The sequence below is a fragment of the Rhyacophila brunnea genome, unplaced genomic scaffold, assembly GCF_057557595.1.
Source record: "Rhyacophila brunnea isolate RB1 unplaced genomic scaffold, BYU_Rbru_1.0 scaffold_12, whole genome shotgun sequence".
NCBI lineage: Eukaryota > Metazoa > Arthropoda > Insecta > Trichoptera > Rhyacophilidae > Rhyacophila > Rhyacophila brunnea.
The window spans coordinates 28,189,143-28,203,587 of NW_028232774.1; the positions used below are offsets into that span (position 1 = coordinate 28,189,143).

The 14,445-nt window shown below is 32.5% G+C and overlaps 1 protein-coding gene across 2 annotated transcripts in view; it reads left to right on the forward strand.

The window, feature by feature from the left end:
* Positions 1-14,445, forward strand: part of CapaR (Capability receptor) — a 413,965-nt gene that overhangs the window by 277,729 nt on the left and 121,791 nt on the right. For both annotated transcript variants that reach the window (XM_085961129.1, XM_085961130.1), the window contains exon 3: positions 1,721-1,811. In XM_085961129.1, coding sequence (XP_085817255.1) covers positions 1,721-1,811 — 91 coding nt within the window. The remainder of the gene's footprint in view (positions 1-1,720; positions 1,812-14,445) is intronic.

Sequence of the window (14,445 nt, forward strand, 5' to 3'; positions counted from 1 at the left end):
TATTACAAAAAATTAAGTCAACACGTTTACAGTGTGTTGTAAAAGTTGAAATTTTCATGTGTGGTAGAGAAATAAAAATAAAGCAGATATGTATGAAAGTGGAAAGAATGCTAAAATGGTTAAAGTAGGATTAATTAAATTACTCTTAATATCGGAGCATGTGATCGCGCTGTTACATATATTTGATTATCAGTGAAACTTGAATTTATAGGAAATATAATAATGGATATAAGTAGAATATAAAATATGTTAAATAAGTAAGCCTTGTATATTTATAAGTAATTAAGGCGCCAAGTGTGATCTAAATATGTCCATGATTAAATACTGTAGATGTTAAGAAAACACTGTAATTTAGAGAGTTAATAATTGTTTATTTAAAAGCTCGAACATATAGTAATCTAACTAAAATAAATGAAATGTAGAGACATAGTATCTCATCTTTACGTCCTTTGATATTCACTGATTCTATAAAACGTCCAAATGAAGCTATTTGACATACTTATTGAATTTAAAATTGGATGCCGGCCGAGCGGTAACCGTTAGAGTAAAATGTTTATCAAAGATATCCGTTTATTTGTGCAACCAAGGGAAAAGTTGACCGAGTCATAGGAATATAAAAAAGCCCTTCTCTTCTGCCGCAATGTTACAGTTGGTGTAACAGAGAAAACCAATCATGTGTCTTATTTTAATTGCTCATCCCTATACCTATTTTTTTGATTAGGTATATTTACAACGTGATCAAAGTAAACCATAGTATTGAGAATTTATTTCAATATTATAGGCACCTTTAGGTGACCAATATTATTTTTTCAATATTTCCATCAATATTTTTATTGCACTACAATGGAATTTGATTGATATTAACAGTTTATTGATAGATTGATTGTGCATACCTGCTAGCATGTCAATCAAATTATTATCAGCAAAGATTGGCCTTCCAAAGCTCTTGTTATGTAGGTAGAATGTTTAACATAGTAAGGTTTCCATAGAGAACGAAAGATAATAATTATATATATTAAGTAGGTACGCAATATTCAAAGAAGCACTCTATTGCCAGGAACGTTGTTGAAAACAAACGGAAAATTAGTTTTTTATACTGAGAAATCAAATAGAGTTGTTCTCAGTATACTGTATTAGAACGAAATTAAACAGCATTCAGAGATTTCTGTATAAACATAGTTCATAAAGTTTTATTCTAAATAAAATATTTATAGTTTAGATATCCATTCGGAAGAGCGATTTTTGGTTTAAAAAAATCAATCTTATTCATCGTCGGTTTATTTAAAGTATACAAGTTAGTATTAATTTTCATGCTTCCACTAATAATTATTATTATACGTGTAGCGGTCAACAATCTCAAGCCTTGTCGGCATAATTACACAACTATCACATAATCGCCGTATCTACGATCAGATAATACAGGTGTGACATACTTTGATGACGGTCGACTACCTTGGGCTTTGTCATCGAAACGCATCGAAGTTGCAACGATGCGGCGGTCAGCAGATTTCCCAATTGTAAATCGCATCAACAATGACTCAATACATTTACATTAATATGATAAAATACCATCGATAGACGCCGGTAACCGCCTTGTGTATAGAATAGACTTGCATATGTAATTCATAATCTTATAATATCTTTACTATGATAATAGCGTTCACCTTCCGAATGATTAACCACAATAATTTAACGGATGTATTTTTTGTTTTTGTTTCAGGGCTTCCAAACGATATAAGTTACTACTGGCACCAATATCCCTACAGTTTAGGTATTGGCTTCTGCAAGCTGAGAGCACTTCTGTCCGAGGCGTAAGTAGTATTTACTTACCTTATATCAACTTCGCTCGTACTCTATATTACTCATATGCATGTATTGTAATCTCTCATCATCCGATAAGCTTCCAGTGCAATGGCGAGGGAGCTGACTGGCTAGTTGAAAGCATTAAATTTTCGCCGTGGACATTGTAGTCGACTGGTTAGAAGTATTTATTTATACATGGATTTAGCAATTACATCAAGTGATTGTCCGGAAATTTGTACAGTTCATCGTAAGATATTATATCGGAAATAAATGGCCGTATAATATTGAAATCATTTCCTTGCCTAATAAATACGAAATAAAAACTACCAAAATACAGGGAAAGACAGAGGAAAATATAATATATTTAAGTAAATTAGAAATACAATCATACAGTATAATTTATATAAAATTCTCGTATCATGTCTACTTATCAAATATCTGATAATGACAGTTCATGATCTGACTATAATGAATCTGGTTATATCAAATATTTGATACCAATCGATATTTTGTATAATCTAATATATAAAAATTAATATTTGTGTGTTTGTTTGTTCGTATTTAATGCGCAGCCATACCGTTCATCCGATTGCAATAAAACTTTGTAAACTTATTGCTTGCACTTGCGGGAAGAGTATAGGCTATACTAATATATAAAAATGAATGTCTGTCTGTCTGTCTGTGTGTCTGTCCCGTATGCGTTCCTATACCATTCATCCGATTGCAATGAAATTTTGGTAAGTGGTTGCATGCACACCCATGAAGGTTTCTGAATTAGAAAAATTATCATCTTCTTCTTCTTCTTCATTATATTTTCTTTTATTCGTATGGTTCCTATACCATTCATCCGATTGCAATGAAATTTTGGTAAGTGGTTGTATGTACATCCATGAAGATTTCTAAATTAGAAAAATCATCATCTTCTTCTTCTTCTTCATTCTATCTTCTTTTATTCGTATGGTCCCTATACCATTCATCCGATTGCAATGAAACCTTCGTCAGTTGTTGTGGTAACACCCGCAATGGTTTTTGAATTAGTACAACCATCTTCTTCTTCTTCTTCTATTCTATATTCTTCTATTCGTATGCGTTCCTATTCCATTCATCCGATTGCAATAAAATTTTCGTCAGTAATTGTGCCAACACCCGCGAAGGTTTCTGAATTAGTACAACCATCTTCTTCTTCTTCTTTTTCTTCTTCTTCATTCTATCTTCTTTTATTCGTATGGTCCCTATACCATTCATCCGATTGCAATGAAACCTTCGTCAGTTGTTGTGGTAACACCCGCAATGGTTTTTGAATTAGTACAACTATCTTCTTCTTCTTCTTCTTCTATTCGTATGCGTTTCTATTCCATTCATCCGATTGCAATAAAATTTTCGTCAGTAATTGTGTCAACACCCGCGAAGGTTTCTGAATTAGTACAACCATCTCCTTCTTCTATTCTATCTTCTATTCGTATGCGTTCCTATACCATTAATCCGATTGCAATGAAATTTTGATCAAGTGTTGTGCTCACGCCGCAAAGGTTTCTGAATTGTTACAACTATTTTCTTTTTCTTCTATTCTATCTTCTTCTATTTGTATGCGTTCTTATATCATTCATCCGATTGCGATGAAATTTTGACCAGTTGTTGTGAGTACGCCCGCAAAGAGTTCTGAATTAGTACAACTATCTTCTTCTTCTTCTATTCGTATGCGTTCCTATACCATTCATCCGATTGCAATGAAAATTTGATTAAGTGTTGTGTTCACGCCCGCAAAGGTTTCTGAATTGATACAACCATTTTCTTCTTCTTTTTCTTCTATTCGTATGCGTTCTTATACCATTCATCTAATTGCGATTAAATTTTGACCAGTTGTTGTGCGCAAGCCCGCAAAGGTTTTTGAATTAGTACAACTGCCTTCTTCTTCTTCTTCTATTCGTATGCGTTCCTATACCATTCATCCATTTTTTTGGATCCATCCGGAACTTTGGTGAGTTGTCGTGCGCACGCCTGCAAAGGTTTCTGAATTAGTAAAACCATCATCTTCTTCTTCTATTCGAATGCCTACCTACACCATTCATCCGATTTCAATGAAACTTTGGTGAGTTGTCGTGCGCATGCCCATGAAGATTTCTGAATTAGAAAATCATCTTCTACTTCTATTCGTATGCGTTCCTATACCATTCATCCGATTGCAATGACATTTTGATCAAGTGTTGTGCCCTTGCCCGCGAAGGTTTTTGAATTAGTACAACCATCTTCTTCTTCTTCTATTCGTATGCGTTCCTATACCATTAATCCGAATGCAATGAAACTTTGGTGAGTTGTCATGTGCGTGCCCACGAAGATTTCTGATTTAGAAAATCATCTTCTTCTACTATTCGTATGCGTTCCTATACCATTCATCCGATTGCGATGAAACTTTTGCCAGTTGTTGTGCGCACACCTGCGAAGGTGTCTAAATTATTATTATATAAAATACAAAGTTTGTTGTTTGTTTGTTCCATCCAATTTTGATTTTTTTTTTACTACATATTAATAACATTAATAACGTTTTCATATTTTGGATTCGATTTTAATTTAGTGTTCTTATGTTTGACCTTTACTCCTATTAGAATTATTTTCATATTGCCATATTGTATTACAAAGATATTTTAATATTAAAAAAATAATTACCTATTATTATTTTTCAAATATCTAAGATAAATATAACCACGAAGCGACCCTGTGCGAAGCCGGGTACTTCAGCTAGTAATATATAAAATACAATTTAAAAGCTGGTCCAGAGCTAAAAGTTTAATGTTCTTACTCTGGAAATATGGCGGATTAAAAAATATGGTTAGGTTTTAGTTAATAAAACATGTATAAAGCGTTCAGTATAGCAACTTTCCCGCGTAAAAATGTAAGAGAAGCTCAAAATAACAGTATGTACGTAAAATGAGAGACCCCTTGTCACCATAGTCATAGACAATGGTATATATTTGCTAATGACCAATCTCCACTACGATTTAGCATGCGTAGAATAATATTATCTGTTCTCTGGCTTATGGAAACATGTTATTGTGTTAGACGGCAATAGAGTGACGTTGTAAAAAAAATGCCATATTAAAATAATTAAACTTCACATTATGTAATTAGGAGATATATAACATTAAAATTGTCATATTTCTTCAATTACCGTGATGGAATATGATATATTTAAGATTTTATGATTTTAAATTTAATAAAATGCAATATTAATTCATATATTACCAACAGCTATGTTTTAAACAATATAAAAAACTGAAAAACGAAAGGTAGGTGGGCATTTTCGCCAAAGTTTGTACATGTTTGAAATTTGGGTAATATTATTTTTTCACTCAAATTAACCATTTTTATATAGCTAGCAGATTCCTTCTTCTATTGCTGAATTGGTGGTAGCAATTTTTCAGCAAAATATTGATTAATACAATATTTATATCATTTTTATTATAAAATTGGGCATGATAAGTTTTCGTTCCGTGACTACGAAACTAAGCTTATAAAACATGAATGAGACACTTTTTATCACTTAAAAGAGCTATATTAGATTTAAAAAACCATACACTTAAAAATAAAACTACAAATAGTCAAAAAATATTATTCAATTCTAATTCTTGGGCACATTTCGTTCCACTCCGTTACCCTAAGTCTATAATGGCAGAGCATTTTTCCTTTGGTATTTGAAAAAACCTATCAATGTTAAAATGCCTTTTTTAAAGACAGTAATCACTTTTACTAAATTTTATTGGAAAAATACATAAGTTTCGTTATTTAATAATCAAATGAAAAATAGTTAACGTTCAACTTTTTTGGGGACATTTTCGGAATGGAACGAAATGGTAACGGAGTGTAATTTGTAAAGCTAAAGTTACATGTTACCATAAAAACAAATTTTTGTTTTATGAAATTTATTTGCATTTTTTTATAGTCAGATATATATTCAACGTGCGTCACAATAACAAAACAAATCAAACTTAATCACTAAAATAGAGACATTTTATAATAAATTTCACAATACTAGTAAAATAAGATAGGTAATAATTTTGACACATTATACATTACGATAACTTTTATTTGGCATTTATATTATTTGTAACTCAGATAACAAATATTTTAAAGCAAATTAACAATATATGAAAAAAATTAAATCAGCAAGGGATTCGGACGCGAGTTCCTAGCGCGGCACGGAGTATATAACTTTTACGAAAATAATTAAAGTCGAACTCGGTTATTACGATCTCGGACATAGCGAGATCTCGGATGTAATAAGGAAACATTTGTTGACATTTGGTTTAAGATTTTCGCCATACATTTAATTTATTCACTGTTATAACGAGCAACTTATCGGATATACCGAGCTAAAATACTGTTAATGTGTCGATCGTTTTAAAACATTTCGACCCTAAGCAATAAAATCCGATTGGACAGGATGCCGCCGGGGTTGGATTACGTTTATGATACTAGTAAAGTGTCTAAGTACCTACCTTATTGGTGTTTCGCCGACAATAATAAAAAAAGTATCCACGCATATGGTTGAAAAATCTAAGGTTTATGAAGTCCGTAGGTACCTACCAGCGTTCATTACAATAAACAACTTCTTTTGTAGTTTATGAATGCCATGCTCGTTTCGGGGATTTTTACGATGGTTTCCAAATTTTTATTTTCAACTTTTTGTGTAATGTGACATGCTCGTTTAAACATACCTATTCTCTGATATAACGAGTAACGCTTATAACAAGCAAATTCAGTCGGTCCCATCTTTCTCGTAATAACCAAGTTCGACTGTATGTTGTCGTGAAATTTATTTGTATTCATCAACATAAAATGTAGCTATACAGGTTGATTGTAATCAAGACGTACTTTTCTGACATTTCGCGAATACCTACAGTTTCAGGTATTAAATCTAATAGGGTACACATTTCTGTTAAACGTGACAAAAAAATACATTTTTATAAATTTCTATGCCTAAAATGTATGGAGAAGTTTTAAAATTTTGGTGGCGTATGACAGAGCCAGAGCCTGCCTCGCAATTATTTTAGTCTGGTGTTTTTTCTTTTCCTTCTGTTGTTTTTTTTATCTCTCCATACTTTTATCTGCGCTAGTTTTGCGTATTCAGACATATCACATACGTTTTTTATTCTTTTTTAATCTTTATTATATAGTCAGGTTATTTTCTATATTTTTTAATGAAAATATTTTTGTTTTTCATACGAACAGACAAAATAAAACTTTTTATAATCTATGAAGAACTAAACACACAATGTAAACCCAGCTTTATGCATTCCATTTCGTTACTTTTACATTCCACATATACGTTACCACCAATATAGTTTCGGAATGGAAGTAACGGATTCTGTTTCAGAAGTGGTTGAAGCCAAAATTTAGCTTAGTTTTATTGTTAAATCTGCGATATGCTTTATTATATCTGTAGTATGAAAGATAAACTCCATATGTATAGTAAGTGAAATGGAAATATGTGATTACTTACCTTACAAATCGTGGTAACAGTAGTGGAACTTCTTAAATGACCAACCCAGAAAGCAACCTGTTCCGATAGCGATACCGACACACACCAACAATTTAAATTGTAAATGGCGATCAGTATTATACAAAAGTGTTGCTACATTAAAAAAATACATATTTATAGTGGACATTTTTCGCCTTCATGCTAAAATCGTGGTAACGGAATGTGGAATTCCACTTTTTCAAATATCCTCGGACACACTTTAAACGTCATTTTTTTCAATATTGGTCCAAATTTACGATATATTTACTGTATATTTTCCAAAAATATATAATGTAAGCTGTTGAAGACACTTCGAATTTAATTTTACACACTCAAAATTAATGACGAAATCAGACTTTGTTTATTTGAATTTAGGGGTGGGACATGGTAAAAACACACTACCTTTCGATCTAAATAATCAATTAAAAATATATACAGGTCAGACAGTTGTATTTAACTGATCGAATAAAGTAAATTAATAAATTTGCATGTTAAAAATACATAACTTTCCAATATTATATCATATAATAACTATGAAAAAAACAATCAAAGTCATGGGACATGCCAAAAACGCAATGTACAAACTTTGGCAAAAATGCCCAGGTACTATTTTTATGATTTTATTGACAGTTATTTTTTTTTTTTTTTAATATCAGTCACTTGTAATAATTGATATCGCAAAACGGTATAATTCTGTTTTCCTAGAGCGGGATGCAGAGTCCAATATTTCGATCTTAAGGATAAGTTGCCGAAAAGGATGACTTAACTATAGACTATACTGACTATAGAGTTAAGGAATCCTTAACCATAGACTACTTTTGGTATGAACACGCTCCCTTCTGTACTACCATTTACCACTGACACCTGCTGTTAAAATAAATTCGCGTGTCTATAAAACAGTCCATACACTCAAATTCATTTAACGATTTATCTCAATATGGATATTGATAGTGTTAATTCGTTTGGCATGTACTTGCAGAATATTATTTTACTTTTTATACGCCAGCCCACAAAAATACAAGATGCCAGACAGAATGCCACTTGACGCTAGTGTTACCATGTTAAAAAAATATCTTGCGGTGCCTATGGAATCACGTATAATGACTGATAACGGAAACATAAGAGTATTATAATTAAATATTAATATGTAGTTATAGTTATTGTATTTATAAAGTAGAGTTGTCATATTTTTGTCATCGTTTAACAATTATAAAATAATTTACCTAAACTATAGGAAAGAGAATTTTTAAATAAGCTATTATTTTCAATAGAAAAAACAAAAGAAGCTTTAAGACGAGGTGAACCATAGACAACATGATCTTAACTAAGGGCAATATTTCTGCATAGCGTTTCCCGCTAAGGAAATTTTAGTTATGACAAATGTTTCTGCATCCGCTCCTAAATTGTAAGTTAAGACTAATCACTTTATGTGAACGGAATAGTTTTTTCTTTCATATCGGTATAATAGTTATTGTGCATTAAATATAGTGTATTTGGGTGCTTGAATAGAACCTTCAAACGTGACCTCACACTGTGTCTTAGGGGTAAAGTGCTCAACCGATGTGTGTTGCCAACGCACACATATGCGTTTGAAACTTTGACTCTTAATGTAAGAAAAATCCAAAAATCACGAGTAACGCAACGTGACATGGAAAGGTGAATGTTGGGCATAATGCGTAAAGATAACAAAATAAACCGGTGAATAAGAAAGCATAAAAGAGTTCGCGATGTGATAGAGGTCGGTAATAGTAACCAAAGGGCACTAAATGCCCAGACGCCCTAAAACCCCAAGGATAGGTGAACTCGTAAAGTTTGATTGATGTACGTGGTGGCGAATAATTAGGTACCGAGAAAAGTGAATGGAGTTAAAGAGGCATTTATCCAGCAATGCATCGACCCCGGCTGACGATGATGATCATATTCATAATATAATATTTAAATATCGATTATAGTTATAGATGCTGGCACCTAGATAAGTAATATGAAAAGCGTTCTGGAGAGAATTATAATCAACGTGATGGATACGAACCTTACTGCTTAATTCCACTATTGTTTCCATTCATTCTCTCATAGCACAATGTAGCCATGAAGCCATGTAAATATTGTCTGTTCAGTTTGCAGCCAATATTCTTCTTCTTTCCGCTATGGTTTTAATCAAAACTTTCTGCATTGTTTACAAAATGCAATGATGCAGTAGTTAACGCATACTATTTATAGTAACGTATTTTTAATTTAATATTTCTAGAGCTCGCTTTGACCTACAGAAATACCATAACATCATGAGAGCGGACATCGTCTTAATTATTTCATATATAAATCATAATATACTAATATTATTTTCCTACCGACCCCCATTTCTGGCTCTTACGCTATTAAATCGGATTAAATCGGAGGCGTGCTATATTGGTAATACATTAGTGACTTTAGTGGCGAAGGGTGGGGATAGGCTGTCTAGATCCGCCATAAAAAGACTACAATATTTAAAGATCGTGTTGGTTCATTTCTAAGATTCAATTAAACGCTGTGAAAACAAAGCCATAATAAATAATAGTTAAAAATTACTCGTCTATCTATAAAATATCTAAAATTACGTAATTAAATCATACATAACTTTGAATATTTTATAGAAAGAATAATATTTTTAATCTATTATAGTTTCGTTTAGGCAGGGCTTAATAAATTAAAAAAATAACCAACAATATGTGTAATATGTATTCTTAATCCAACAAAAAAAATATGCATTAATGAAAAAGTTTACACAATTTTGTCGTATCGCCCAAAGTATACCAAAACTATTATATTTTGGTTTAAGCAGGGTTTAAAAACTAGCCAACACCATTTGTAAATAATTTTAGTCTTAGTTCTAACTATGCACAATTATTTACGTTAACGTCTAACAAATTTTAATGTTCACTATTTATGGCGGATCTTAACAGACTTCCTCCACACTTCCCTACTGAGTGACATAGTGCTTGTATGTTAACCCATGAAGGGATTTTAATACCGGTATTCTGTAAACCGGGATCCCGGTATTAATCGATATCAAAATATCGATTTTAAAAATTCTAAGTACCGATATTTTCGGTAATAAGAAACAAGAAAAATCCATTTCCAAAATAACTCAATAATCCGACAAAATAAAAATAATAATGGATTATTTTATTCTAAACAAAATTTTACAATGTCTATAAAGTGTTTTTATTCCAATTTTGTTTCTGGGTAACATTTTCTCGACATCGTGTGCAAAAAGTTGACGGTTAATGACGTTTTAACGAATGCTGGTTATGATACTGGTATTTTATATGAAATACCGAAATACCGGTATTGGTGTATTCATTCGGTATTAAAATTCCCAAACTCATGGATCGCATGTTTGAACCCCGTTTATAAAAATAGCACATGTTTTTTTATGCGTGTTTAAACCAGGCGGCTCTTGTGGTGCAGTGCGTAATGCGCTGGCCTTCCACACGAGAGTTCTGGGTTCGATTCCCGGTGACGACACAATATTTATGTGATTTTTTCAAAGCTTGGGTGTTTGTGATTGTTCAAAATTACTAACAACATCATACAAGGACATGGTTATTAATGATTTTTAAAAAATGTGTGTTTAAACCAAGGGAATGGAACTAGTCGGTTTGTAGCTGTCAGTATATTATTGATCAAATATCTATTTTTAATGTATCAAATTATTCGACCGCAATAATAAATTCCCAGCGACTCATATGCCGGTAAACAACTCATTACCTGTGTCAGCAGATTTATTGGCGATATTAAATACGGTATCGCAATGGAGAATTAGTCTTAATCCATTCCCATAGTATCATATTATTATATTATGACTGTAATAATAAATAAAATTCACAGCTACTCGTATTTAAATCGCTGACTCGTTCAATATAATTATATACTAGAATATAATGTTTAGGTATTACTTTCGACTATATAAATTACGAATAATGATTTATCAAAATTTCACTCGAATATACGTTTCCAGTCTGTTACCATCGCAGTCTCTATATCGCTTCGCCTAACATTTGATTGTACCGAGATGCGGACCTCGGATCCGTACCTATCATAAGTTTAGTATTGTAACAAGACTGCTGTAACATACTATTGTACCAACCGTCACGCCTAATAAAATTCGCTCCTGCATACATCTTCGACTTCTTTACCATCATCCTCAACACCATAACCTACGACACATCGACGACTCCCAAAGTGATAACCCACACACCGAACACTACAAGTTGAACAAATGGCTAATACACATTTAGCATAAGATAGTAATTATTTATTATAATGAATGAATGTATTACACTTGTATATTGTTAATAATAATGAAAAGTTGAACATTTTATTTAAAAAAAAAACAAATATTTTAGATAACTAGCTACGAGTATTATAATTAATTAAAATGTAAATTAGTTAATGTTTATTGTGTATTATTACTTAAAATTCTACATACAATTAAAACTGTGTATAATTTTCATATACATTTGTCTTACTGAACGCTTTATGAATAGTAAATTTACGACAATTCCAAACATATACAATTAAGCCACGACTTCGTGAAAGTTTCGACTACAACTTTTGCCCGAACTTCCGTGAGCATTTGCATTTGCACTTCAAAAACTTGCGGACGTGAAGTCACCGCAAAACAACTTTCAGTGTTCATAAAAACTAAACTTTCCCATTGTTGACAACTCGGAGTTAAAATTTACCCGAACTACAAGGCTAAGAATAGATCGAAGCGAAGCGGGATATATAGCGATAAATAAGATCATCAGAAGAACATCTACCTAGCGACAGTCGCGCGTAGCCTTAGAAACGTATAGATATTTGAATGTGGCGATCGGCGAGCCGGTATCGTAATGAAAAATTCGTAGGTGTTTATATGTAACCTGGTGTCTTCGACTCGCAGCCCGAAAAGCATGCAATTTGTCGATTGCAACAGAAGATGTTTTTTTCAAATGAAACAGTCGTATTCGACCAATCTGCGAAGTTCCGTTTGGCAACGACGTGTGTTTTGTGAATAACGATGACGTCACATCGACGTATTCGTCACGTTGTAGGCGAGACGAGTTTTTATCTGAGAGTCGGCTAAAGTGTTTTTGGCCGTGTCCATTATAGGTGACATTTTTTTAAAGTACCGATTTTGAAAGAGGCCGAAATGAGATTTTTTCAACAACAAAAAAATATCTAAAGTACCTACTATCACTTCCCTCCATTTTGAATGTGAAAACAAACTGTCACTTTTTTTGTATCTGTTTTATTCGTCTGGATTCGGGATGTGAAGGTGGATAATTAACACACCGGAATTGTTTCGGAAACGACGAGTTTATTTGATGATAATATATACTAGATTACTACATTTTATATAATTTATTTTTTTTGGATGACGAAATATGCGTAGCGCGCGCGAGCAGTGTTTTCTGCGTGCTGTCAAGGAAGCTTCTCCCCGCCAAAAAAAACCGTCACACTTGCGAGCTGTGCACAAAATGCGGCGTTGCCATACGTATTTTTTTTTTGACAATGTTGCCGGTCAGATATTTATTAGACAGATATTAAACATTATTTAATTATTTTCACAATCAGCCGTTATTATTTGTTGGCTTCGATACCGATTCGGGCCTCTCAAGATACACAAAGACATCTCCAAATGGGGACCATACGGGGGTGTCACACTACATTGCACTGAAATAAAGGATGGCCACCGTAACTATATCTTGTGGGGTTTATACATTTTTTTATATTACACCGCTTGATGACGATTGCAGAACGTGTTTAGTGTAATTCAATTAGTGGCGATCTATTTAAATCAAAGTAGGCATTACTTTAAAATAATTAGAATTAAAAAGATAGTTGATTAAAATTTATTAGCAAGTTCAAGTAAGTTACAACAAAAAAAAATTGGAGTAATCCGTGACGTCGGTTAGTTATTAAAGTAATACCTACTTTGATTTAAAATACAAAAGCCGATATATATATATGTGAAAGGGTTTTCTGGTATAAATCAATGGATGTCGCGACAAATAATTAAAATAAATGTATCGTTTTTTTCCGCTTCGTTATGTTGTTGACTTAACTTCAGAAATCTCTTTAACGACATTGTAATTGCAACAACACTTTTAAAGTAGAGATTTTAGAGACAAAGAGCTGAAAACTTTCTGCTTGTACAATTCAACTTGTTTTAACAATATGCATGTAAAGCAGATTATAGAGGGGTGTTTGGACTTCATTGTGAGCGGTTTTTGAGTACCTACCTAGTTAATACTAGTTTTAAAGTGACTTTTAATATGAAACGCGTTAGTTACTAAATTTCACGTTATAATACTTGAACATGATTCTATCTTGATCATTATACCCTGACTTTTTCAATTGTATTTCGAAAATATATTTATATAATACAGTTAGAAATATATTTTTTCAATCTTTTTAACGATCTCAACCTAGTTATAGTTATATCTTTGTAGGTGTGGACTCAATGCTACAAAGGCATTACGATCACGTCACGTGAGCATACTTAAATTCACAGTAAGCTCGTACTAACGGAAAAAAGTGTTGTTTTACTTGATATTTAAAATGTTATCCATCCTGTAACACAATTTTAAGCCAAAAATGAATAGTGTCAGTTAAAAAAATCTGCCAAAATATATTATCGCCTCACGCTTATCTCACTACACCACCAACCTCACACGTGATATAACGTTTTCATATTTTATGCAAATTTACACATTTTTGAGTCACATGCTCTCAGGTATCTTTATTTTACATATATATTCTTTTTAACGCTACAACAGGTCGTGCATTTCAATAACAGCTGTGTAGTGAAATAGTAATGTAATTGGTAATAGAAGAAATACAATTAAAACGCCAAGGCTTTGACAAAATCACATACATATTGTAATTTCACTAAGAATTGAACCCTGAGCCTCCAGATGGTAGATCAATGCCTTACGGTCTGGATTACGAGGACTGCTACGTGGTTTGGAAGGGTGATATAAATAACAGAAAATTATCACAATGTTTTGTAGGTTGTCAGTTTTTCTTATTGAATGTTCTGATTGTTATATAACGTGCGCTCACGTGACGTTATGGTAATGTGTTTCTAGCATTAGACTAATTCC